At 41.6% G+C, this 25891-nt stretch overlaps 1 protein-coding gene across 1 annotated transcript; it reads left to right on the top strand.

Annotated features, from left to right (window-relative positions):
* ATPsynbeta (ATP synthase, beta subunit) lies at positions 1–2427 on the top strand. Its single transcript, XM_017251278.3, has 3 exons — positions 1–161; positions 775–1089; positions 1157–2427. The coding sequence occupies exons 1-3, from the start codon at positions 98–100 to the stop codon at positions 2296–2298; spliced, it is 1521 nt and encodes a 506-aa protein (XP_017106767.1). The 5' UTR covers positions 1–97; the 3' UTR covers positions 2299–2427.
* Positions 2428–25891: the final 23464 nt, after the last annotated feature.

Below are 25891 nucleotides of genomic sequence, written 5' to 3' on the forward strand. Positions count from 1 at the left end.
ACTTTGGGTTACTTTACAATAAACCTCTGACCACACTGTCGTATAAGGAAATTTTCAAAGACGCCTTATCCACACGTAGTTCTGAAGAATCCGAAGAATGTTCGCGTTACGTGCTGCCTCCAAAGCCGACAAGAGTTTGCTCCCATTTTTGGGGCAATTGTGTAAGTATTTTAAAATTTATTTAGAGTATTCCCAATTTTAAATCGCATAACAATATTATATCCCTTGCTTGAAAAATATGGATTTCAATCGTAATTTGTAACATAACCTATTCGTTTTTAATGATTTAACGATTGATGAAAAATTGGTTGCATAACTTTGTGTTTAAACATATACATACGTATGTATAAATTTATAAGTAGCTTTAATATGAAATATTTTTGTTATATTCGCTTATTATTTAATGTAAAAAGAATGATTCGGAAACATATTTTTAAAATTAATAATTATGTAATTTTTTTTTTATATAGAAAAATGCTTACATTATTAGAGTAGCTATTGCACATTATGGCTCTTAGGGTTCTGAATAGTTATGCAACAAAATTCAATTACGATGCTATATATTTAATACTAATAGTTTTTGTGATGTAACGAGTTACACATGTATGTATGTACATATGTGTGGCTATACCATACTCTTAAAATAAGAGTTAACATAATGCAAAAATTAAAAATAAAAGATAAGGTATGTATATTTGACCTTTCTTTTAGTTTTTTTTTTTGGATAAAGCTGATTTTAAAATAACGTTTTTTATGTGATAAAATCTCTTTAAGCTCGTGGACATGCCGCCAAAGCAGCTGCTAAAGCAGTTGGTGGAGCCAACGGAAAAATTGTGGCTGTCATTGGAGCTGTTGTCGATGTGCAGTTTGACGATAACTTGCCGCCAATATTAAATGCTTTGGAAGTTGACAATCGCTCTCCTCGCTTAGTGCTAGAAGTAGCTCAGCACTTGGGCGAAAACACTGTGCGCACTATTGCCATGGATGGAACAGAGGGCTTGGTTCGCGGACAGAAGGTTCTAGATACTGGATACCCGATCCGTATTCCTGTTGGTGCTGAAACCTTGGGACGCATTATTAATGTTATAGGTATATATAACTTACATAATTGTCCCGCATACAAACGATATACGAAAAAATTCAAAATTTATAACAGGTGAACCTATTGATGAGCGTGGTCCAATTCCAACCGACAAAACGGCTCCTATTCATGCGGAGGCTCCAGAGTTTGTTGAAATGTCAGTGGAGCAGGAGATCTTGGTCACTGGAATAAAAGTTGTTGATCTTCTGGCCCCCTACGCTAAGGGTGGAAAAATTGGTTTGTTTGGCGGCGCTGGAGTCGGAAAAACTGTTTTGATTATGGAGCTAATTAATAACGTGGCTAAAGCCCATGGTGGATATTCAGTTTTTGCTGGAGTCGGCGAACGCACCCGTGAGGGAAATGACTTGTACAATGAAATGATTGAATCTGGTGTCATTTCACTCAAAGATAAAACATCAAAGGTAGCTTTGGTTTACGGTCAAATGAATGAGCCACCAGGTGCCCGTGCCCGTGTTGCTTTAACTGGACTCACTGTAGCTGAGTATTTCCGTGATCAAGAAGGACAGGATGTACTACTCTTTATTGATAACATTTTCCGATTCACCCAAGCTGGTTCTGAAGTGTCAGCGTTGTTGGGACGTATTCCATCGGCCGTAGGTTACCAACCAACTTTAGCCACTGACATGGGTTCTATGCAGGAACGTATTACTACTACCAAGAAGGGATCTATTACCTCTGTGCAGGCTATTTATGTGCCAGCTGATGATTTAACTGATCCTGCACCAGCAACTACTTTTGCTCATTTGGACGCTACAACTGTATTGTCTCGTGCGATTGCTGAGTTAGGTATCTACCCAGCGGTGGACCCTCTGGATTCCACTTCCCGTATTATGGACCCCAACATTATTGGTCAAGAACATTACAATGTTGCTCGCGGTGTTCAGAAAATTTTGCAGGATTACAAATCCTTGCAGGATATTATTGCAATCCTGGGAATGGATGAGTTGTCTGAAGAAGACAAACTTACAGTCGCACGTGCCCGCAAGATTCAGCGCTTTTTATCACAGCCATTCCAAGTGGCTGAAGTCTTTACAGGGCATGCTGGAAAACTAGTTCCATTGGAGCAAACTATTAAGGGCTTCTCCCAAATTCTGGCTGGAGAATATGATCATCTGCCTGAAGTAGCTTTCTATATGGTTGGACCTATAGAGGAAGTTGTTGAAAAGGCTGACCGACTAGCAAAAGAAGCTGCATAAAAACAGTTTTTCAACGTCGTCGATAAAATGTAATTGAATTATGCATTGAAGATATAAAAACAGTGAAATCGATCCGAAATTCATTACACACAAGATAAAATAAAGTCTATTGAACTAGAAAACCAAAAATGTTTATTTTTTTACAGCTGATATTTAGCAAAACTTTCCAGAGAAAATACTACGTAACTTTACGTGCACTAGTTGGAGCGAGGTAGCTACTGTAAATAGACAAACCATTAAGTTGTGTCTTTCTGATCTGGACATTTTATACCCAAATTGAAATGAATTATTTTTAACACATTAAACCCTTGTTGCGTATTATAATTTTGCAGTAGTGTGCAATAAATTTAAGACCCACTCCGACCCACTTAAGGGCTAACAACACAATAACCCATGTTTTGGGAGCGCTTATTCGCGAGTTTTTTATAGACCAGAAAGAATGAGGGTATCTTAGCAATCTTTGGTAAGTTACTATACTTAGTTTGAACTCCATATATGAACGCTTTAAAACTGTGAGACGGGCATGCTTAGATAGATGGACATGCTTATATCAACTGGTAATTCTAATCAAGAATATATACTTTTTAAGGCAAAATGCAGGTCTTCTTTACTGGGTGGCGCATCTTCAATCATCTCTACAATCGTCTTAGTTGTAGTAGTATTATGAAATATGCCGCATTTTCTATCAAGTTTCCAACATAGTATGACTTGATGCGATAGCAACAACAAGACCCATGCGCTTGAAACGATACTTCTAGCGAGACGACCAAGACCAAAACGTCGGCCCCAAACAAAGACCGTTTGCTTAGTTAGAGCTGCCCGAATTATTAAAGACTAAGCCCCGAAACCCAGCCTAATTTAACAACTAATCCTTTTTGAAAATCGTTTAAGGATCCTGTTAGCTGCCAAGCGTTTTTCACAGCTCCTTATTATTTAATAAAAAAATAGCTAGGCAAATCTAGATCAATGAACTTTTATTATACCCTTGCAGAGGGTATTATAATTTTGGTCAAAAATGTGCAACGCAGTGAAGGAGACATCTCCGATCCTATAAAGTATATATATTTTTGATCAGGATCACCTCCTGAGTTGATATAAGCATGTCCGTCTGTCTGTCTGTTTCTACGCAAACTAGTCTCGCAGTTTTAAGGGGTTATATACGGTTGTTCCGCACAAAAAAATGGAATTTTATCGATTTTTTTTTGACACCATAGAAAATATTTATGAAAAATGTTTTACCGACGTTGTTTAGTACATTTATTTATTTAAAGAAATTTATTTAAATTTTTTCATAAAAAAATATTACATAATAAAAATGTTATAGCCGAATTCCCGGATCGTCTTTTTTCGAAGGTGTCTTGCGGTGGACATGATATCCCGAAAACGGTTCATCCGAAATCCAAAATTAAAAAAAGCTTAGTTAGTATATTGTATTGTCAGTCCGTGAACGAGGGATTTTTAAAAATTTTGATTCACAAAAAAATGGAGACGTTTTTAACAAAAAATTTACTTTTTCTAGGTATAAGATTTTAGATTTTTATGCTTTAAAAAAGGAAAAAAGTTTTCAAAAAAATTGGAAATCCCTCGTTCACGGACTAGCTAATATCATAATATATAAGTGGTCAAAATTCGGTTTGATCGGATTAGTAGTTTTTTAGTAATCGTGTCCACCGGAAAGGTAATTTCCCAAAAAAAAGATTCTGAGATAATCGCGTTTAAAGTTTCAAGTTTGTTCAAGTTTTATATGCAGGTAAATAGCTATAAATAGCTACAACTTCGGTTCTAATGCTCCGATCGTTATGAATTTTTGTGAGAGTATTCCAGTGGTGGGCAAACTCTCATTTTACATAGCACGCGAGTATAGGGTAGGAAATTCTGCCGCAGCGCTGCCGGCACACTGACATTTTTTTTAGAAGCTCTCTCATTTGCTCTCATTTTGATTCATTTGACAGCCCAAACTAAAAATCAAAATTTTTGCACTTAGAAAAATTTTCTCAGAAATTGGGTTGGAAAAAGTTTTCTTCATAGAGAATATAAATAGGGAAGCGTAGTTTTTCATTTGTTTAAGAAATGTTGCTAGCAAAGCTGTTTTTTAAATAAAATACTCAATGTTAGTGCCCATTCAAACTTTTGAATTAACAAAAAATTAAATAAAAAAAAACGTTTTTTTCGCTCAGTGAATTCTCTGCTCTCATTGTTTTTCTCTGCTACGCACACACTCAAATTTTAAACATGTGTTAGTTTTGCCCACCACTGGAGTATTCTCAACAGTATATAATTAAAGAATATGCAAAAAAATCGATTTTTTAATCAATCACAACTGTATATAACCCCTTAAAGCTATCGTCTTGAAACTTTGCACACACCCTTCTTTCCTTTCCACGCAGTATATAAGTCGGAACGGCCGACTATATCCTATAGCTGCCATAAAACTGATTGATCGGAAATGGTATAAATTTGGTGTTTTCAAAGTTAGGGAGTCAAATTTGATATGAGAGCTATTTTTGGCAAAACATTACGACATGCCAAATTTCAAAAGGATCGGCCGACTATATTCTATAGCTGCCATATAACTGAACGATCGGAAATGACCCAACTTTCGTGATTTTGAAGATAGAAATCTGTAACTTAATACAATTCTATTTTTGGTCAGATAATCCGACCTACCAAATTTCATAATGATCGGCCGACTATATCTTATAGCTGACATATTACTGAACGATCGGAAATGGTTTTTGGTAGAAATACCAACTTTGGAATTTTTGAAGAAAGAAGTTTGGGACTTTTTTTAGATTTTGTATTATAATAAATTGGGTTACATTATCATATTCTCATAAGGATCAGCCAACTATATCCGATGTTTGCGATATATATCCGGTTTTAACACCAAGGGTATATCAACTTCGGCTTCGCCCGAAGTTAGCTTTACTTTCTTGTTTTTGGTTAAATTTGCACTTGGCTGTTCTACCGAAAAGCACCTGGTCAAGAGGGGCAACATCATTTGGGAGCGCAGTTGAGAGAGAGAGCGAGACAGAGCATGGGATAGTGTATAAGGAATAGTAAATGATTAAAGATTGAGAAAAATTAGGAAAACACAAAAACATTTTTATTGTAATTGCCCTATTTGCCGATGCTCATATAATTACATATCTTCTTCAAATTAGTGTGAAAAAAAAATTATTTTTATTTGAGTTCAGTTTTGATAGAGTATGATTCTTTAAAACAGCTTAGAACTTCAGAATTTTAGAACTAACTTAACTTTGGGGCTCTAAGTCCTTTTTACACGTACCCTTGCTGAAGCTTTTTGCAGATCAAAGCTTCAACGAAGCTTTTATGTCCGAGAGGCTTTGTTCTCTGAAGAAAGTCGATTGAGTCGGAATCTATTACTTGAGGTGTCAGTTGACGTGGAAGGCTTTGGATCTCAATTAAGAGGTTACAAGAAAAATTTGAAATTTCTTATGAAGTGGGTGCCCACTTAAGAATGGTTTGAGCTGTTTAGTTTTATTTCACTTAAGAGAAGTGAGAAACATTGGAGTCGGAATTTACCAAAATCCAAAATCCAAAGGCTTACCAAAATATTGTTTTGGTTTTCAGTCTGAAGTGACTCTCAGAAATTGAGACTTTGAAATGAGGCTGTTTTCACCCGAATTGGAATAACTAAATGTTTATGTTTATGTTTATGTTTTTACGAAAATTGCAATTAGGCTATTTGCAGCGGTATTACGAATTTAAAGACAAAAGGCTTCACCTTCGGTTTACAAAACTTATTGATATACACTCTAACAGGTTTTGTTGATATGTTACTATATACACATGACTTTCCATTTTCCATATGAAAGAGTAATCCAACAAAAGAGGAACGAGAGCAATGGAAGTAGCTGGCTCAGAGTTTTGGTACTATCGATAGTGACCGCCATCGATATTCGACGATAGTAAATTTTAAACCATCGATTATGTCGATAGTACCATCGATAGTCGTCGATACTATTGCGAAATATTTGTTTATTTTTTCCAAAACTCTTATCTTAGAACGGAACTCCCAGAAAAAGGGAGAAAAAGGAAATGGGGTCAGTGACCCGTCAAACTTCAAGGCCCTCAAAAGCCAAGGAGTTGCTGGGATGGAGAAGCTCCCTACAGAGAGGCAACATCTGGAGGCGGGACGCGGCGGTGCGGAGGAGGATGCCAAGGCAACTTCTGCCAAAGCGGGGCTAGCCATGTGGCCACCGAACGGCGTGGAGAAGTAGATCTCATGGTCAACCTCTAAGGCAGCCGACGGGGCCCCTAAGGTGAACCCTGGTCCGGTAGCGTCTCACTCGAAGCAGCGGAAAGGTTCCTATAAAGATAGGAGGAGAGCAGCCTTCATCCTAATGAGGGCGGACCCATCGGCGGAAATGAACCCGGACCAGGCCGAGGTTATAAAGTGTTAGATAAAGGGAAATACTGCCCGACTTCCAACCGGAAAAGACGGGTGTGACGGGCTCGCCAAGGAAATCTCACAGAGCGCGAAAAGGCAGAGAGCAACGAAGGGAGGAGCCTCCCAAGCCAAGAAGAGAAAGGCCCAGCCGCCAATCCTTATTGGAGTCCTGGACAAAGATTATCACCAAGGACCTTTGGCGACGAGTGGTTAAGGATGTAGTCTCATGTGTGAGGTTGAAAAAATCAATTTTTTTTTTTTTTTATATTTTGCTCCCCCGAGCAATGCCACAGGATCGTTGCAAAAATCCTGGACAGCCTCGAAAGAAAACATTACTGCTGTGCTGTTTTCCTGGATGTCAAGCAGGCGTTTGACAGGGTCTGGCACCCTGGTCTAAAAACGAAGCTCAAGAGGAACCTGCCACAACAGTATTACGATTTCCTTAACTCGAACTTGACCGACAGGAAGTTCAGGGTCAGAAGCGGAAATGCGACATCGGAGTACAGGCTCATTGAAGCTGGAGTTCCGCAGGGCAGTGTACTTGGTCCCATCCTGTACACCATGTACACAGCCGACATGCCTGTCGCTGAAGAGGAGGGCCTTCTAGTGGCTACATATGCCGACGACACGGCATTTTTGGCCTCTTCAATCTTGCCAGAGGAGGCTTCTGCACGACTCCAACGCCAGCTGGACATCCTTGACCCGTGGCTTCGACGGTGGAACATCGCCGTCAACCATGAGAAGTCAGGCCAAACGACGTTTACAATGAAGAGAGGCGACTGTCCTGGAGTCAGTCTCGGAGGCACCCCAATTCCAGCCAGCCCTACACCCAAATATCTGGGTATGACCCTGGATAGAAGGCTCACCTGGAGAACCCACCTGCAGCGCAAACGGACGCAAATCCGGATCAAGCTGCGTCAGCTCAACTGGCTCATTGGAAGGAGGTCCAGGCTGAAGCTAAGAATCAAGCTCCTTATATATAAGGCCATTGTAAAGCCAATCTGGACATATGGTATCCAGCTATGGGGGACGGCGTGTCAAAGCAACCGAAGGATCATTCAGATCGCCCAAAACAAGGCCCTAAGAACTTTAACTGGAGCTCATCCGTTCCACGACAATGCGACAATCCACGCCCAACTGAGAGTCCCATATGTGAGCGAAGAAGTTCAGAGATTCGCCAATAGGTACGTGGTAAGGCTGGACCGACATCCTAACCCTGAGGCCATCAATCTTCTGGACAACAGCTACACCACAAAGAGGCTGAAACGGACCCACCCACTGGACCTCTGCCACTCGGGCGAACGGGACTGAGCTGCAGTTGAAAAACTAACAAGGCCCACTAAAGGGCCCGACAATAATTAACTTGAATTCTATCGCTAAGGTCTACTGTTAAAATTAGTTTCCTAGGATAAGCAAACATTGTACTACTCAATATTTCATTAAGTTAAGGTCCCATTATACAATTTAATTATTGTCCATAACTTCGGACAGATTTTAAATATAACTATTGATTGATTGATAAAAAAAAAAAAAAAAAAAAAAAAAAATATTTTGGTAGTATTGTTTATTATGAATGTACTGTTAAAGTTTCAAATAAAAATATCAAATAATGACAGAGATACAGCCCAGAATCGAGAGAGCGCCTACACCGAAAAGTATGAGTTTCTCGGTAGCGTCTAAACTTTAAACGCGTTTTTCTCGAAACGACATTTTTGTGTGCGGCGCAGGTGATTCACAAAATTCTATGGTACCGATCTAGCTGAAATTTGGATATGTTGTTCTTAAAAGTAACACCTCTGTCCCGTACTAGAATCATTTATTTTTAATGATTAGTTTTTTTTTTATCATTAATTTAAGATAAATTTTTTAAATTTTTTTTAATTTTTTGTTTTGTGAGTTCGCCATTTTGTTGTTTATTGATGAAAATATTTCATTCTAGTACGGGACAGAGCCATTAGCTTACAAAACAATAATCTATTCTAATTATACCCTTGCAGAGGGTATTATAATTTTGGTCAAAAGTGTGCAACGCAGTGAAGGAGACATCTCCGACCCTATAAAGTATATATATTCTTGATCAGGATCACCTCCTGAGTTGATATGAGCATGTCCGTCTGTCCGTCTGTCCGTCTGTCTGTCTGTCCGTTTCTACGCGAACTAGTCTCTCAGTTTTGAAGCTATCGTCTTGAAACTTTGCACACACCCTTCTTTCCTTTGCACGCAGTATATAAGTCGGAACGGCCCGGATCGGCCGACTATATCCTATAGCTGCCATATAACTGATTGATCGGAAATGGTATAACTTTGGTGTTTTTAGAGTTAGAGAGTTCAAATTTGACATGAGAGCTATTTTTGGCAAAATAATACGACATGCCAAATTTCATATGGATCGGACGACTATATCTTATAGCTGCCATATAACTGAACGATCGGAAATGACCCAACTTTCGTGTTTTTGAAGATAGAAAGCTGGAACTTGGTACACATTCTATTTTTGGTCAGTTAATCCGACCTACAAAATTTCATTAGGATCGGCCGACTATATCCTATAGCTGCAATATAACTGAACGATCGGAAATGGTATTTGGTAGAAATATCAACTTTTGTATTTTTGAAGATAGAAGCTTGGGACTTTTTTTTCGATTTTTTAGTGTAATTGATTGGTTTTATTATGATGTAATCATAAGGCCAACTATATCCGATGTTTGCAATATATATCCGGTTTTAGCTGCAAGGGTATATCAACTTCGGCTCCGCCCGAAGTTAGCTTTGCTTTCTTGTTTTTTGTTTCGGATGACTCTAGCAGTCGAAATCACCTGCGCCAGGGACCTATCTTTTTTTTTTATATGCATACTTTGGCATGCTATAAAGTGTATTAAACTACACAAGAATAAATTAAACGAAATATTTTCAAATAGTTTATGATGCTTATAAAAACATATTTGAAAATTGAAACGATCGCATTATTTTTTATTACAAAAAAAATTTTTTGAAATAACCTCTAAAAAGTAGGCCGGCACATGAGACTACATCCTTAAAGAGTTGCATGTGTGCTTCGTGGAGGAGATTCTATAGAGCGAAGAGCCCCCACCAGAATGAGAAGACGCAGGATGGTATGAGGGTAGTGTTAAGGTAATTGCCTGCCAAGACGCGCGATCTGTACAGATCTAACAGTCTCTACTTTCTACGCTGGGGAGATCTACCCCGTAGCAAAGCTGGTGGCGGTTGACTGGGACTAGATCCCAAGTAAGCCGAGGGCGCGAGTATGGCTCACAGAAAAGACAGCCGACCCTAAAACCATCCTGACGATGCTTAAGATGTGCAATCCGACGCTTCCCACGGCGGACTGGAAAGTCGCCAAAATCGAGGAGGCGGTAGGACTGCGGAGGCAGGTCGTCCTCACTCTCAATACGGATCAAATACGAATCAAATACGGATTCGAGCACGTGACGGTCCGTATCTACAAATCCGATGAAAAGATTAATACAGGAGGTATCGAGCTGGAGGCAGAAGCATAAAAGCCAGACTTAAAGGAGCCGACCGAAGAGGGGCACCCGGAAGGAATGTCAAATCAATTTTGTGAGTCAATTCTCGATTTTATCCTAGGCTCAAATCTTCTGGTGGGTAATAGGGAGTCCTAGAGAAAAACTCTTTCTCAGACTATCGATACATAGAATTAGTGATCAATTTCCAGAACTTAAATCCACTTACAGTACGCAACCAGAGAAAAGTGAACTGGGAGTTATACAAAGAAAAATTAGAAAGATCCTTGGGATAACCTCCAACAAGGGACGTTGACAGCACGGAAGACCTGGATGCCATAATGGATACGCTAACGGCTGTCAAAGAAGTCAAAGAAACCACCATGGTGGTCGCACCCACTTGCGCCCTTTAAGAAGCTCTCAAAAATGCACATTACCCCGGGTGCTCTCAAAAAGAAAAAAAATCCCGGAAAAGTAGAGACAGGAGGACAGCCTCTCCCTCCCAAACCAGCTCGAATACCTATTGAGTAATAGGTATCTCAGCTGGGCGATAAACAGCTTCAAACCCTTCAAATCCCCAGGCCCAGATAGCAAATTCCCGCACAATTAATCAAAGCTGGACCCAATCTGAGTTCATGGATCAGGAAAGCTTTCTCGGCAATTTTCAGAATAGGCATCGTGCCCGGAACGTGGTTGCGAACAAAGGTATTCATACCCAAAGCGGTAAAGCCATCACACCTACCCCTAAGGATTTCAGACCTATAAGCCTGTCGTCCTTCCACATCAAGACGATGGAGAGACTAATCAGCCTCCACATTAATCTTACCATCAACCCAAATGATATCTCGGGATCACAACATACGTATAGGAAGGTCCGATCCACGGATACGGCACTCCACGAGATCAATACGTTCGTCGAAAAGTCAGTTAGTGACAAGGAATACGCACTCATTGGTTTTCTAGACATAGAAGGTGCGTTCAACAACATTTTGCCAAGTTCGATAACCAATGAGCTGACGAGACGGATTGATCGTCTAATCCGTACGCTTTATAAAGCAGATCCTGGTAAACAGGACTGTTGAGGCGATATTAGGAGAAGAATCTATTCAAAGATACATCAGAAGAGACACTCCGCATGGAGGTGTACTCTACACCCTACTGTGGAACGTGGCGGTCAATAGCCTACTGCGGTCCCTAGAAGGTGGTGGTCGCAAAGTTATCGCTTATGCGGGTGATGTTGCAATTGCCTTCTTTAGGGCCTTTTAACCCTTTAAATCTTCAGGCCCAGATCGCATCTTCCCGGCCCAACTTACCAAAGCCAGTCCCAATCTGTGGTTATTGGTTAGGAAAATCTTCACAGCAATTTTCAGAACAGGTATCGTGCACGAGACGTGGTTGCTGACGAAGGTTTTTTTTATACCCAAAGCAAGAAAATCATCGCACTGCTCACCTAAGGACTTCAGACCAAGAAGTCTGTCGAGCTTCCTCCTCAAGACAATGGGGAGACATATTAGCCTCCACGTTTATCTTACCATTAACCCAAATGATATTTCGGGATCCCAGCACACGTATAGGAAGATCGATCCACGGAGACGGCTCTCCACGAGATCACTACGTCCGTCGAAAAGGCACTTAGTGATAAGAAAGACGCGCTTTTTGGTTTTCTAGATTCAAAGATTCGTCGGAGGCGGTAAACAACCTACTGCAATCCGTAGAGGGTGGTGGATGCAAAGTTAATGCTTATGCGGATGATGTCGCAATTGCCTTCACTGGAAAAGTTTACATAGACTCTATGCGATCGCATAACGGACAAACTGAGGGTTCTAAGAATGGGCAGATAAGTACGGGCCAGGAGAGAATCCATCCAAGACCGAACTTGTCCTCTTCACTAGGAGGTACAAACTACCAAGTTTAAAGCTTCCATGCCTATCAGCGGATTCTTTTTCACTCAGTGGTAAAAAAACTGGACTGTAAGCTATTTAGCTTCTGTTGCGGGAATTCGAAGCTTTTTAGGGCCGCCCGAGTAAAGACGCCCGTGTAGATGCTGATAATTTTTTTATTTTTTTTTTATCGTTGCGTTTATTTCTTGAATCTTCTCTTTGCGAGACTAACAAGAGGTGTATTAAATCTTATATTTTTAATCAATCACAACTGTATATAACCCCTTAAAGCTATCGTCTTGAAACTTTGCACACACCCTTCTTTCCTTTCCACGCAGTATATAAGTCGGAACGGCCGACTATATCCTATAGCTGCCATAAAACTGATTGATCGGAAATGGTATAAATTTGGTGTTTTTAAAGTTAGGGAGTCAAATTTGATATGAGAGCTATTTTTGGCAAAACATTACGACATGCCAAATTTCAAAAGGATCGGCCGACTATATTCTATAGCTGCCATATAACTGAACGATCGGAAATGACCCAACTTTCGTGATTTTGAAGATAGAAATCTGTAACTTAATACAATTCTATTTTTGGTCAGATAATCCGACCTACCAAATTTCATAATGATCGGCCGACTATATCTTATAGCTGACATATAACTGAACGATCGGAAATGGTTTTTGGTAGAAATACCAACTTTGGAATTTTTGAAGAAAAAAGTTTGGGACTTTTTTTAGATTTTGTATTATAATAAATTGGGTTACATTATCATATTCTCATAAGGATCAGCCAACTATATCCGATGTTTGCGATATATATCCGGTTTTAACTGCAAGGGTATATCAACTTCGGCTTCGCCCGAAGTTAGCTTTACTTTCTTGTTATACCCTTGCAGAGGGTATTATATTTTTGGTCAAAAGTGTGCAACGCAGTGAAGGAGACATCTCCGACCCTATAAAGTATATATATTCTTGATCAGGATCACCTCCTGAGTTGATATGAGCATGTCCGTCTGTCCGTCTGTCTGTCTGTTTCTACGCGAACTAGTCTCTCAGTTTTAAGGCTATCGACTTGAAACTTTGCACACACCCTTCTTTCCTTTGCACGCAGTATATAAGTCGGAACGGCCCGGATCGGCCGACTATATCCTATAGCTGCCATATAACTGATTGATCGGAAATGGTATAACTTTGGTGTTTTTAAAGTTAGGGAGTTCAAATTTGAAAGACAGCCGACCCTTAAACCATCCTGACGATGCTTAAGATGTGCAATCCGACGCTTCCCACGGCGGACTGGAAAGTCGCCAAAGTCGAGGAGGCGGTAGGACTGCGGAGGCAGGTCGTCCTCACTCTCAACGAGCACCGAATCAAATACGGATTCGAGCACGTGACGGTCCGTATCTACAAATCCGATGAAAAAAGTAATACAGGAGGTATCGAGCTGGAGGCAGAAGCATAAGAGCCAGACTTAAAGGAGCCGACCGAAGAGGGGCACCCGGAAGGAATGTCAAATCAATTTTGTGAGTCAATTCTCGATTTTATCCTAGGCTCAAATCTTCTGGTGGGTAATAGGGAGTCCTAGAGAAAAACTCTTTCTCGGACCATCGATACATAGAATTAGTGATCGATTTCCAGAACTTCAATCCACTTACAGTACGCAACCAGAGAAAAGTGAACTGGGAGTTATACAAAGAAAAATTAGAAAGATCCTTGGGATAACCTCCAACAAGGGATGTTGACAGCACGGAAGACCTGGATGCCATGATGGATACGCTAACGGCTGTCAAAGAAGTCAAAGAAACCACCATTGTGGTCGCACCCACTTGCGCCCTTTAAGAAGCTCTCAAAAATGCACATTACCCCGGGTGCTCTCAAAAAGAAAAAAAATCCCGGAAAAGTAGAGACAGGAGGACAGCCTCTCCCTCCCAAACCAGCTCGAATACCTATTGAGTAATAGGTATCTCAGCTGGGCGATAAACAGCTTCAAACCCTTCAAATCCCCAGGCCCAGATAGCAAATTCCCGCACAATTAATCAAAGCTGGACCCAATCTGAGTTCATGGATCAGGAAAGCTTTCTCGGCAATTTTCAGAATAGGCATCGTGCCCGGAACGTGGTTGCGAACAAAGGTATTCATACCCAAAGCGGTAAAGCCATCACACCTACCCCTAAGGATTTCAGACCTATAAGCCTGTCGTCGTTCCACATCAAGACGATGGAGAGACTAATCAGCCTCCACATTAATCTTACCATCAACCCAAATGATATCTCGGGATCACAACATACGTATAGGAAGGGCCGATCCACGGATACGGCACTCCACGAGATCAATACGTTCGTCGAAAAGTCAGTTAGTGACAAGGAATACGCACTCATTGGTTTTCTAGACATAGAAGGTGCGTTCAACAACATTTTGCCAAGTTCGATAACCAATGAGCTGACGAGACTAGGAATAGACGATCAATCCGTACGCTTTATAAAGCAGATCCTGGTAAACAGGACTGTTGAGGCGATATTAGGAGAAGAATCTATTCAAAGATACATCAGAAGAGACACTCCGCATGGAGGTGTACTCTACACCCTACTGTGGAACGTGGCGGTCAATAGCCTACTGCGGTCCCTAGAAGGTGGTGGTCGCAAAGTTATCGCTTATGCGGGTGATGTTGCAATTGCCTTCTTTAGGGCCTTTTAACCCTTTAAATCTTCAGGCCCAGATCGCATCTTCCCGGCCCAACTTACCAAAGCCAGTCCCAATCTGTGGTTATTGGTTAGGAAAATCTTCACAGCAATTTTCAGAACAGGTATCGTGCACGAGACGTGGTTGCTGACGAAGGTTTTTTTTATACCCAAAGCAAGAAAATCATCGCACTGCTCACCTAAGGACTTCAGACCAAGAAGTCTGTCGAGCTTCCTCCTCAAGACAATGGGGAGACATATTAGCCTCCACGTTTATCTTACCATTAACCCAAATGATATTTCGGGATCCCAGCACACGTATAGGAAGATCGATCCACGGAGACGGCTCTCCACGAGATCACTACGTCCGTCGAAAAGGCACTTAGTGATAAGAAAGACGCGCTTTTTGGTTTTCTAGATTCAAAGATTCGTCGGAGGCGGTAAACAACCTACTGCAATCCGTAGAGGGTGGTGGATGCAAAGTAAATGCTTATGCGGATGATGTCGCAATTGCCTTCACTGGAAAAGTTTACATAGACTCTATGCGATCGCATAACGGACAAACTGAGGGTTCTAAGAATGGGCAGATAAGTACGGGCCAGGAGAGAATCCATCCAAGACCGAACTTGTCCTCTTCACTAGGAGGTACAAACTACCAATTTTAAAGCTTCCATGCCTATCAGCGGATTCTTTTTCACTCAGTGGTAACGACAAGTAAGTAGGAATTACGCTACACAGAAAACTGGACTGTAAGCTATTTAGCTTCTGTTGCGGGAATTCGAAGCTTTTTAGGGCCGCCCGAGTAAAGACGCCCGTGTAGATGCTGATAATTTTTTTATTTTTTTTTTATCGTTGCGTTTATTTCTTGAATCTTCTCTTTGCGAGACTGACAAGAGGTGTATTAAATCTTATATTTTTAATCAATCACAACTGTATATAACCCCTTAAAGCTATCGTCTTGAAACTTTGCACACACCCTTCTTTCCTTTCCACGCAGTATATAAGTCGGAACGGCCGACTATATCCTATAGCTGCCATAAAACTGATTGATCGGAAATGGTATAAATTTGGTGTTTTTAAAGTTAGGGAGTCAAATTTGATATGAGAGCTATTTTTGGCAAAACATTACGACATGCCAAATTTCAAAAGGATCGGCCGACTATATTCTATAGCTGCCATATAACTGAACGATCGGAAATGACCCAATTTTCGTGATTTTGAAGATAGAAATCTGTAACTTAATACAATTCTATTTTTGGTCAGATAATCCGACCTACCAAATTTCATAATGATCGGCCGACTATATCTTATAGCTGACATATAACTGAACGATCGGAAATGGTTTTTGGTAGAAATACCAACTTTGGAATTTTTGAAGAAAAAAGTTTGGGACTTTTTTTAGATTTTGTATTATAATAAATTGGGTTACATTATCATATTCTCATAAGGATCAGCCAACTATATCCGATGTTTGCGATATATATCCGGTTTTAACTGCAAGGGTATATCAACTTCGGCTTCGCCCGAAGTTAGCTTTACTTTCTTGTTATACCCTTGCAGAGGGTATTATAATTTTGGTCAAAAGTGTGCAACGCAGTGAAGGAGACATCTCCGACCCTATAAAGTATATATATTCTTGATCAGGATCACCTCCTGAGTTGATATGAGCATGTCCGTCTGTCCGTCTGTCTGTCTGTTTCTACGCGAACTAGTCTCTCAGTTTTAAGGCTATCGACTTGAAACTTTGCACACACCCTTCTTTCCTTTGCACGCAGTATATAAGTCGGAACGGCCCGGATCGGCCGACTATATCCTATAGCTGCCATATAACTGATTGATCGGAAATGGTATAACTTTGGTGTTTTTAAAGTTAGGGAGTTCAAATTTGAAAGACAGCCGACCCTTAAACCATCCTGACGATGCCTAAGATGTGCAATCCGACGCTTCCCACGGCGGACTGGAAAGTCGCCAAAGTCGAGGAGGCGGTAGGACTGCGGAGGCAGGTCGTCCTCACTCTCAACGAGCACCGAATCAAATACGGATTCGAGCACGTGACGGTCCGTATCTACAAATCCGATGAAAAAAGTAATACAGGAGGTATCGAGCTGGAGGCAGAAGCATAAGAGCCAGACTTAAAGGAGCCGACCGAAGAGGGGCACCCGGAAGGAATGTCAAATCAATTTTGTGAGTCAATTCTCGATTTTATCCTAGGCTCAAATCTTCTGGTGGGTAATAGGGAGTCCTAGAGAAAAACTCTTTCTCGGACCATCGATACATAGAATTAGTGATCGATTTCCAGAACTTCAATCCACTTACAGTACGCAACCAGAGAAAAGTGAACTGGGAGTTATACAAAGAAAAATTAGAAAGATCCTTGGGATAACCTCCAACAAGGGATGTTGACAGCACGGAAGACCTGGATGCCATGATGGATACGCTAACGGCTGTCAAAGAAGTCAAAGAAACCACCATTGTGGTCGCACCCACTTGCGCCCTTTAAGAAGCTCTCAAAAATGCACATTACCCCGGGTGCTCTCAAAAAGAAAAAAAATCCCGGAAAAGTAGAGACAGGAGGACAGCCTCTCCCTCCCAAACCAGCTCGAATACCTATTGAGTAATAGGTATCTCAGCTGGGCGATAAACAGCTTCAAACCCTTCAAATCCCCAGGCCCAGATAGCAAATTCCCGCACAATTAATCAAAGCTGGACCCAATCTGAGTTCATGGATCAGGAAAGCTTTCTCGGCAATTTTCAGAATAGGCATCGTGCCCGGAACGTGGTTGCGAACAAAGGTATTCATACCCAAAGCGGTAAAGCCATCACACCTACCCCTAAGGATTTCAGACCTATAAGCCTGTCGTCCTTCCACATCAAGACGATGGAGAGACTAATCAGCCTCCACATTAATCTTACCATCAACCCAAATGATATCTCGGGATCACAACATACGTATAGGAAGGGCCGATCCACGGATACGGCACTCCACGAGATCAATACGTTCGTCGAAAAGTCAGTTAGTGACAAGGAATACGCACTCATTGGTTTTCTAGACATAGAAGGTGCGTTCAACAACATTTTGCCAAGTTCGATAACCAATGAGCTGACGAGACGGATTGATCGTCTAATCCGTACGCTTTATAAAGCAGATCCTGGTAAACAGGACTGTTGAGGCGATATTAGGAGAAGAATCTATTCAAAGATACATCAGAAGAGACACTCCGCATGGAGGTGTACTCTACACCCTACTGTGGAACGTGGCGGTCAATAGCCTACTGCGGTCCCTAGAAGGTGGTGGTCGCAAAGTTATCGCTTATGCGGGTGATGTTGCAATTGCCTTCTTTAGGGCCTTTTAACCCTTTAAATCTTCAGGCCCAGATCGCATCTTCCCGGCCCAACTTACCAAAGCCAGTCCCAATCTGTGGTTATTGGTTAGGAAAATCTTCACAGCAATTTTCAGAACAGGTATCGTGCACGAGACGTGGTTGCTGACGAAGGTTTTTTTTATACCCAAAGCAAGAAAATCATCGCACTGCTCACCTAAGGACTTCAGACCAAGAAGTCTGTCGAGCTTCCTCCTCAAGACAATGGGGAGACATATTAGCCTCCACGTTTATCTTACCATTAACCCAAATGATATTTCGGGATCCCAGCACACGTATAGGAAGATCGATCCACGGAGACGGCTCTCCACGAGATCACTACGTCCGTCGAAAAGGCACTTAGTGATAAGAAAGACGCGCTTTTTGGTTTTCTAGATTCAAAGATTCGTCGGAGGCGGTAAACAACCTACTGCAATCCGTAGAGGGTGGTGGATGCAAAGTTAATGCTTATGCGGATGATGTCGCAATTGCCTTCACTGGAAAAGTTTACATAGACTCTATGCGATCGCATAACGGACAAACTGAGGGTTCTAAGAATGGGCAGATAAGTACGGGCCAGGAGAGAATCCATCCAAGACCGAACTTGTCCTCTTCACTAGGAGGTACAAACTACCAAGTTTAAAGCTTCCATGCCTATCAGCGGATTCTTTTTCACTCAGTGGTAACGACAAGTAAGTAGGAATTACGCTACACAGAAAACTGGACTGTAAGCTATTTAGCTTCTGTTGCGGGAATTCGAAGCTTTTTAGGGCCGCCCGAGTAAAGACGCCCGTGTAGATGCTGATAATTTTTTTATTTTTTTTTTATCGTTGCGTTTATTTCTTGAATCTTCTCTTTGCGAGACTAACAAGAGGTGTATTAAATCTTATATTTTTAATCAATCACAACTGTATATAACCCCTTAAAGCTATCGTCTTGAAACTTTGCACACACCCTTCTTTCCTTTCCACGCAGTATATAAGTCGGAACGGCCGACTATATCCTATAGCTGCCATAAAACTGATTGATCGGAAATGGTATAAATTTGGTGTTTTCAAAGTTAGGGAGTCAAATTTGATATGAGAGCTATTTTTGGCAAAACATTACGACATGCCAAATTTCAAAAGGATCGGCCGACTATATTCTATAGCTGCCATATAACTGAACGATCGGAAATGACCCAACTTTCGTGATTTTGAAGATAGAAATCTGTAACTTAATACAATTCTATTTTTGGTCAGATAATCCGACCTACCAAATTTCATAATGATCGGCCGACTATATCTTATAGCTGACATATTACTGAACGATCGGAAATGGTTTTTGGTAGAAATACCAACTTTGGAATTTTTGAAGAAAAAAGTTTGGGACTTTTTTTAGATTTTGTATTATAATAAATTGGGTTACATTATCATATTCTCATAAGGATCAGCCAACTATATCCGATGTTTGCGATATATATCCGGTTTTAACTGCAAGGGTATATCAACTTCGGCTTCGCCCGAAGTTAGCTTTACTTTCTTGTTATACCCATGCAGAGGGTATTATAATTTTGGTCAAAAGTGTGCAACGCAGTGAAGGAGACATCTCCGACCCTATAAAGTATATATATTCTTGATCAGGATCACCTCCTGAGTTGATATGAGCATGTCCGTCTGTCCGTCTGTCTGTCTGTTTCTACGCGAACTAGTCTCTCAGTTTTAAGGCTATCGACTTGAAACTTTGCACACACCCTTCTTTCCTTTGCACGCAGTATATAAGTCGGAACGGCCCGGATCGGCCGACTATATCCTATAGCTGCCATATAACTGATTGATCGGAAATGGTATAACTTTGGTGTTTTTAAAGTTAGGGAGTTCAAATTTGAAAGACAGCCGACCCTTAAACCATCCTGACGATGCTTAAGATGTGCAATCCGACGCTTCCCACGGCGGACTGGAAAGTCGCCAAAGTCGAGGAGGCGGTAGGACTGCGGAGGCAGGTCGTCCTCACTCTCAACGAGCACCGAATCAAATACGGATTCGAGCACGTGACGGTCCGTATCTACAAATCCGATGAAAAAAGTAATACAGGAGGTATCGAGCTGGAGGCAGAAGCATAAGAGCCAGACTTAAAGGAGCCGACCGAAGAGGGGCACCCGGAAGGAATGTCAAATCAATTTTGTGAGGCAATTCTCGATTTTATCCTAGGCTCAAATCTTCTGGTGGGTAATAGGGAGTCCTAGAGAAAAACTCTTTCTCGGACCATCGATACATAGAATTAGTGATCGATTTCCAGAACTTCAATCCACTTACAGTACGCAACCAGAGAAAAGTGAACTGGGAGTTATACAAAGAAAAATTAGAAAGATCCTTGGGATAACCTCCAACAAGGGATGTTGACAGCACGGAAGACCTGGATGCCATGATGGATACGCTAACGGCTGTCAAAGAAGTTAAAGAAACCACCATTGTGGTCGCACCCACTTGCGCCCTTTAAGAAGCTCTCAAAAATGCACATTACCCCGGGTGCTCTCAAAAAGAAAAAAAATCCCGGAAAAGTAGAGACAGGAGGACAGCCTCTCCCTCCCAAACCAGCTCGAATACCTATTGAGTAATAGGTATCTCAGCTGGGCGATAAACAGCTTCAAACCCTTCAAATCCCCAGGCCCAGATAGCAAATTCCCGCACAATTAATCAAAGCTGGACCCAATCTGAGTTCATGGATCAGGAAAGCTTTCTCGGCAATTTTCAGAATAGGCATCGTGCCCGGAACGTGGTTGCGAACAAAGGTATTCATACCCAAAGCGGTAAAGCCATCACACCTACCCCTAAGGATTTCAGACCTATAAGCCTGTCGTCCTTCCACATCAAGACGATGGAGAGACTAATCAGCCTCCACATTAATCTTACCATCAACCCAAATGATATCTCGGGATCACAACATACGTATAGGAAGGGCCGATCCACGGATACGGCACTCCACGAGATCAATACGTTCGTCGAAAAGTCAGTTAGTGACAAGGAATACGCACTCATTGGTTTTCTAGACATAGAAGGTGCGTTCAACAACATTTTGCCAAGTTCGATAACCAATGAGCTGACGAGACTAGGAATAGACGATCAATCCGTACGCTTTATAAAGCAGATCCTGGTAAACAGGACTGTTGAGGCGATATTAGGAGAAGAATCTATTCAAAGATACATCAGAAGAGACACTCCGCATGGAGGTGTACTCTACACCCTACTGTGGAACGTGGCGGTCAATAGCCTACTGCGGTCCCTAGAAGGTGGTGGTCGCAAAGTTATCGCTTATGCGGGTGATGTTGCAATTGCCTTCTTTAGGGCCTTTTAATCCTTTAAATCTTCAGGCCCAGATCGCATCTTCCCGGCCCAACTTACCAAAGCCAGTCCCAATCTGTGGTTATTGGTTAGGAAAATCTTCACAGCAATTTTCAGAACAGGTATCGTGCACGAGACGTGGTTGCTGACGAAGGTTTTTTTATACCCAAAGCAAGAAAATCATCGCACTGCTTACCTAAGGACTTCAGACCAAGAAGTCTGTCGAGCTTCCTCCTCAAGACAATGGGGAGACATATTAGACTCCACGTTTATCTTACCATTAACCCAAATGATATTTCGGGATCCCAGCACACGTATAGGAAGATCGATCCACGGAGACGGCTCTCCACGAGATCACTACGTCCGTCGAAAAGGCACTTAGTGATAAGAAAGACGCGCTTTTTGGTTTTCTAGATTCAAAGATTCGTCGGAGGCGGTAAACAACCTACTGCAATCCGTAGAGGGTGGTGGATACAAAGTTAATGCTTATGCGGATGATGTCGCAATTGCCTTCACTGGAAAAGTTTACATAGACTCTATGCTATCGCATAACGGACAAACTGAGGGTTCTAAGAATGGGCAGATAAGTACGGGCCAGGAGAGAATCCATCCAAGACCGAACTTGTCCTCTTCACTAGGAGGTACAAACTACCAAGTTTAAAGCTTCCATGCCTATCAGCGGATTCTTTTTCACTCAGTGGTAACGACAAGTAAGTAGGAATTACGCTACACAGAAAACTGGACTGTAAGCTATTTAGCTTCTGTTGCGGGAATTCGAAGCTTTTTAGGGCCGCCCGAGTAAAGACGCCCGTGTAGATGCTGATAATTTTTTTATTTTTTTTTTATCGTTGCGTTTATTTCTTGAATCTTCTCTTTGCGAGACTAACAAGAGGTGTATTAAATCTTATATTTTTAATCAATCACAACTGTATATAACCCCTTAAAGCTATCGTCTTGAAACTTTGCACACACCCTTCTTTCCTTTCCACGCAGTATATAAGTCGGAACGGCCGACTATATCCTATAGCTGCCATAAAACTGATTGATCGGAAATGGTATAAATTTGGTGTTTTTAAAGTTAGGGAGTCAAATTTGATATGAGAGCTATTTTTGGCAAAACATTACGACATGCCAAATTTCAAAAGGATCGGCCGACTATATTCTATAGCTGCCATATAACTGAACGATCGGAAATGACCCAACTTTCGTGATTTTGAAGATAGAAATCTGTAACTTAATACAATTCTATTTTTGGTCAGATAATCCGACCTACCAAATTTCATAATGATCGGCCGACTATATCTTATAGCTGACATATTACTGAACGATCGGAAATGGTTTTTGGTAGAAATACCAACTTTGGAATTTTTGAAGAAAAAAGTTTGGGACTTTTTTTAGATTTTGTATTATAATAAATTGGGTTACATTATCATATTCTCATAAGGATCAGCCAACTATATCCGATGTTTGCGATATATATCCGGTTTTAACTGCAAGGGTATATCAACTTCGGCTTCGCCCGAAGTTAGCTTTACTTTCTTGTTATACCCTTGCAGAGGGTATTATAATTTTGGTCAAAATTGTGCAACGCAGTGAAGGAGACATCTCCGACCCTATAAAGTATATATATTCTTGATCAGGATCACCTCCTGAGTTGATATGAGCATGTCCGTCTGTCCGTCTGTCTGTCTGTTTCTACGCGAACTAGTCTCTCAGTTTTAAGGCTATCGACTTGAAACTTTGCACACACCCTTCTTTCCTTTGCACGCAGTATATAAGTCGGAACGGCCCGGATCGGCCGACTATATCCTATAGCTGCCATATAACTGATTGATCGGAAATGGTATAACTTTGGTGTTTTTAAAGTTAGGGAGTTCAAATTTGAAAGACAGCCGACCCTTAAACCATCCTGACGATGCTTAAGATGTGCAATCCGACGCTTCCCACGGCGGACTGGAAAGTCGCCAAAGTCGAGGAGGCGGTAGGACTGCGGAGGCAGGTCGTCCTCACTCTCAACGAGCACCGAATCAAATACGGATTCGAGCACGTGACGGTCCGTATCTACAAATCCGATGAAACAAGTAATACAGGAGGTATCGAGCTGGAGGCAGAAGCATAAGAGCCAGACTTAAAGGAGCCGACCGAAGAGGGGCACCCGGAAGGAATGTCAAATCAATTTTGTGAGTCAATTCTCGATTTTATCCTAGGCTCAAATCTTCTGGTGGGTAATAGGGAGTCCTAGAGAAAAACTCTTTCTCGGACCATCGATACATAGAATTAGTGATCGATTTCCAGAACTTCAATCCACTTACAGTACGCAACCAGAGAAAAGTGAACTGGGAGTTATACAAAGAAAAATTAGAAAGATCCTTGGGATAACCTCCAACAAGGGATGTTGACAGCACGGAAGACCTGGATGCCATGATGGATACGCTAACGGCTGTCAAAGAAGTTAAAGAAACCACCATTGTGGTCGCACCCACCTGCGCCCTTTAAGAAGCTCTCAAAAATGCACATTACCCCGGGTGCTCTCAAAAAGAAAAAAAATCCCGGAAAAGTAGAGACAGGAGGACAGCCTCTCCCTCCCAAACCAGCTCGAATACCTATTGAGTAATAGGTATCTCAGCTGGGCGATAAACAGCTTCAAACCCTTCAAATCCCCAGGCCCAGATAGCAAATTCCCGCACAATTAATCAAAGCTGGACCCAATCTGAGTTCATGGATCAGGAAAGCTTTCTCGGCAATTTTCAGAATAGGCATCGTGCCCGGAACGTGGTTGCGAACAAAGGTATTCATACCCAAAGCGGTAAAGCCATCACACCTACCCCTAAGGATTTCAGACCTATAAGCCTGTCGTCGTTCCACATCAAGACGATGGAGAGACTAATCAGCCTCCACATTAATCTTACCATCAACCCAAATGATATCTCGGGATCACAACATACGTATAGGAAGGGCCGATCCACGGATACGGCACTCCACGAGAAAAGTCAGTTCGTCGAAAAGTCAGTTAGTGACAAGGAATACGCACTCATTGGTTTTCTAGACATAGAAGGTGCGTTCAACAACATTTTGCCAAGTTCGATAACCAATGAGCTGACGAGACTAGGAATAGACGATCAATCCGTACGCTTTATAAAGCAGATCCTGGTAAACAGGACTGTTGAGGCGATATTAGGAGAAGAATCTATTCAAAGATACATCAGAAGAGACACTCCGCATGGAGGTGTACTCTACACCCTACTGTGGAACGTGGCGGTCAATAGCCTACTGCGGTCCCTAGAAGGTGGTGGTCGCAAAGTTATCGCTTATGCGGGTGATGTTGCAATTGCCTTCTTTAGGGCCTTTTAATCCTTTAAATCTTCAGGCCCAGATCGCATCTTCCCGGCCCAACTTACCAAAACCAGTCCCAATCTGTGGTTATTGGTTAGGAAAATCTTCACAGCAATTTTCAGAACAGGTATCGTGCACGAGACGTGGTTGTTGACGAAGGTTTTTTTTATACCCAAAGCAAGAAAATCATCGCACTGCTCACCTAAGGACTTCAGACCAAGAAGTCTGTCGAGCTTCCTCCTCAAGACAATGGGGAGACATATTAGCCTCCACGTTTATCTTACCATTAACCCAAATGATATTTCGGGATCCCAGCACACGTATAGGAAGATCGATCCACGGAGACGGCTCTCCACGAGATCACTACGTCCGTCGAAAAGGCACTTAGTGATAAGAAATACGCGCTTTTTGGTTTTCTAGATTCAAAGATTCGTCGGAGGCGGTAAACAACCTACTGCAATCCGTAGAGGGTGGTGGATACAAAGTTAATGCTTATGCGGATGATGTCGCAATTGCCTTCACTGGAAAAGTTTACATAGACTCTATGCGATCGCATAACGGACAAACTGAGGGTTCTAAGAATGGGCAGATAAGTACGGGCCAGGAGAGAATCCATCCAAGACCGAACTTGTCCTCTTCACTAGGAGGTACAAACTACCAAGTTTAAAGCTTCCATGCCTATCAGCGGATTCTTTTTCACTCAGTGGTAAAAAAACTGGACTGTAAGCTATTTAGCTTCTGTTGCGGGAATTCGAAGCTTTTTAGGGCCGCCCGAGTAAAGACGCCCGTGTAGATGCTGATAATTTTTTTATTTTTTTTTTATCGTTGCGTTTATTTCTTGAATCTTCTCTTTGCGAGACTAACAAGAGGTGTATTAAATCTTATATTTTTAATCAATCACAACTGTATATAACCCCTTAAAGCTATCGTCTTGAAACTTTGCACACACCCTTCTTTCCTTTCCACGCAGTATATAAGTCGGAACGGCCGACTATATCCTATAGCTGCCATAAAACTGATTGATCGGAAATGGTATAAATTTGGTGTTTTTAAAGTTAGGGAGTCAAATTTGATATGAGAGCTATTTTTGGCAAAACATTACGACATGCCAAATTTCAAAAGGAT

This window comes from Drosophila bipectinata, chromosome 4 (assembly GCF_030179905.1).
Source record: "Drosophila bipectinata strain 14024-0381.07 chromosome 4, DbipHiC1v2, whole genome shotgun sequence".
NCBI lineage: Eukaryota > Metazoa > Arthropoda > Insecta > Diptera > Drosophilidae > Drosophila > Drosophila bipectinata.

Coding starts and splice junctions, on each gene's coding strand:
- ATPsynbeta (XM_017251278.3), top strand. CDS start 98: ATGTTCGCGTTACGTGCTGCCTCCAAAGCCGACAAGAGTTTGCTCCCA. Junction 162..774: donor CCCATTTTTGGGGCAATTGT/GTAAGTATTTTA, acceptor AATCTCTTTAAG/CTCGTGGACATGCCGCCAAA. Junction 1,090..1,156: donor ACGCATTATTAATGTTATAG/GTATATATAACT, acceptor AATTTATAACAG/GTGAACCTATTGATGAGCGT.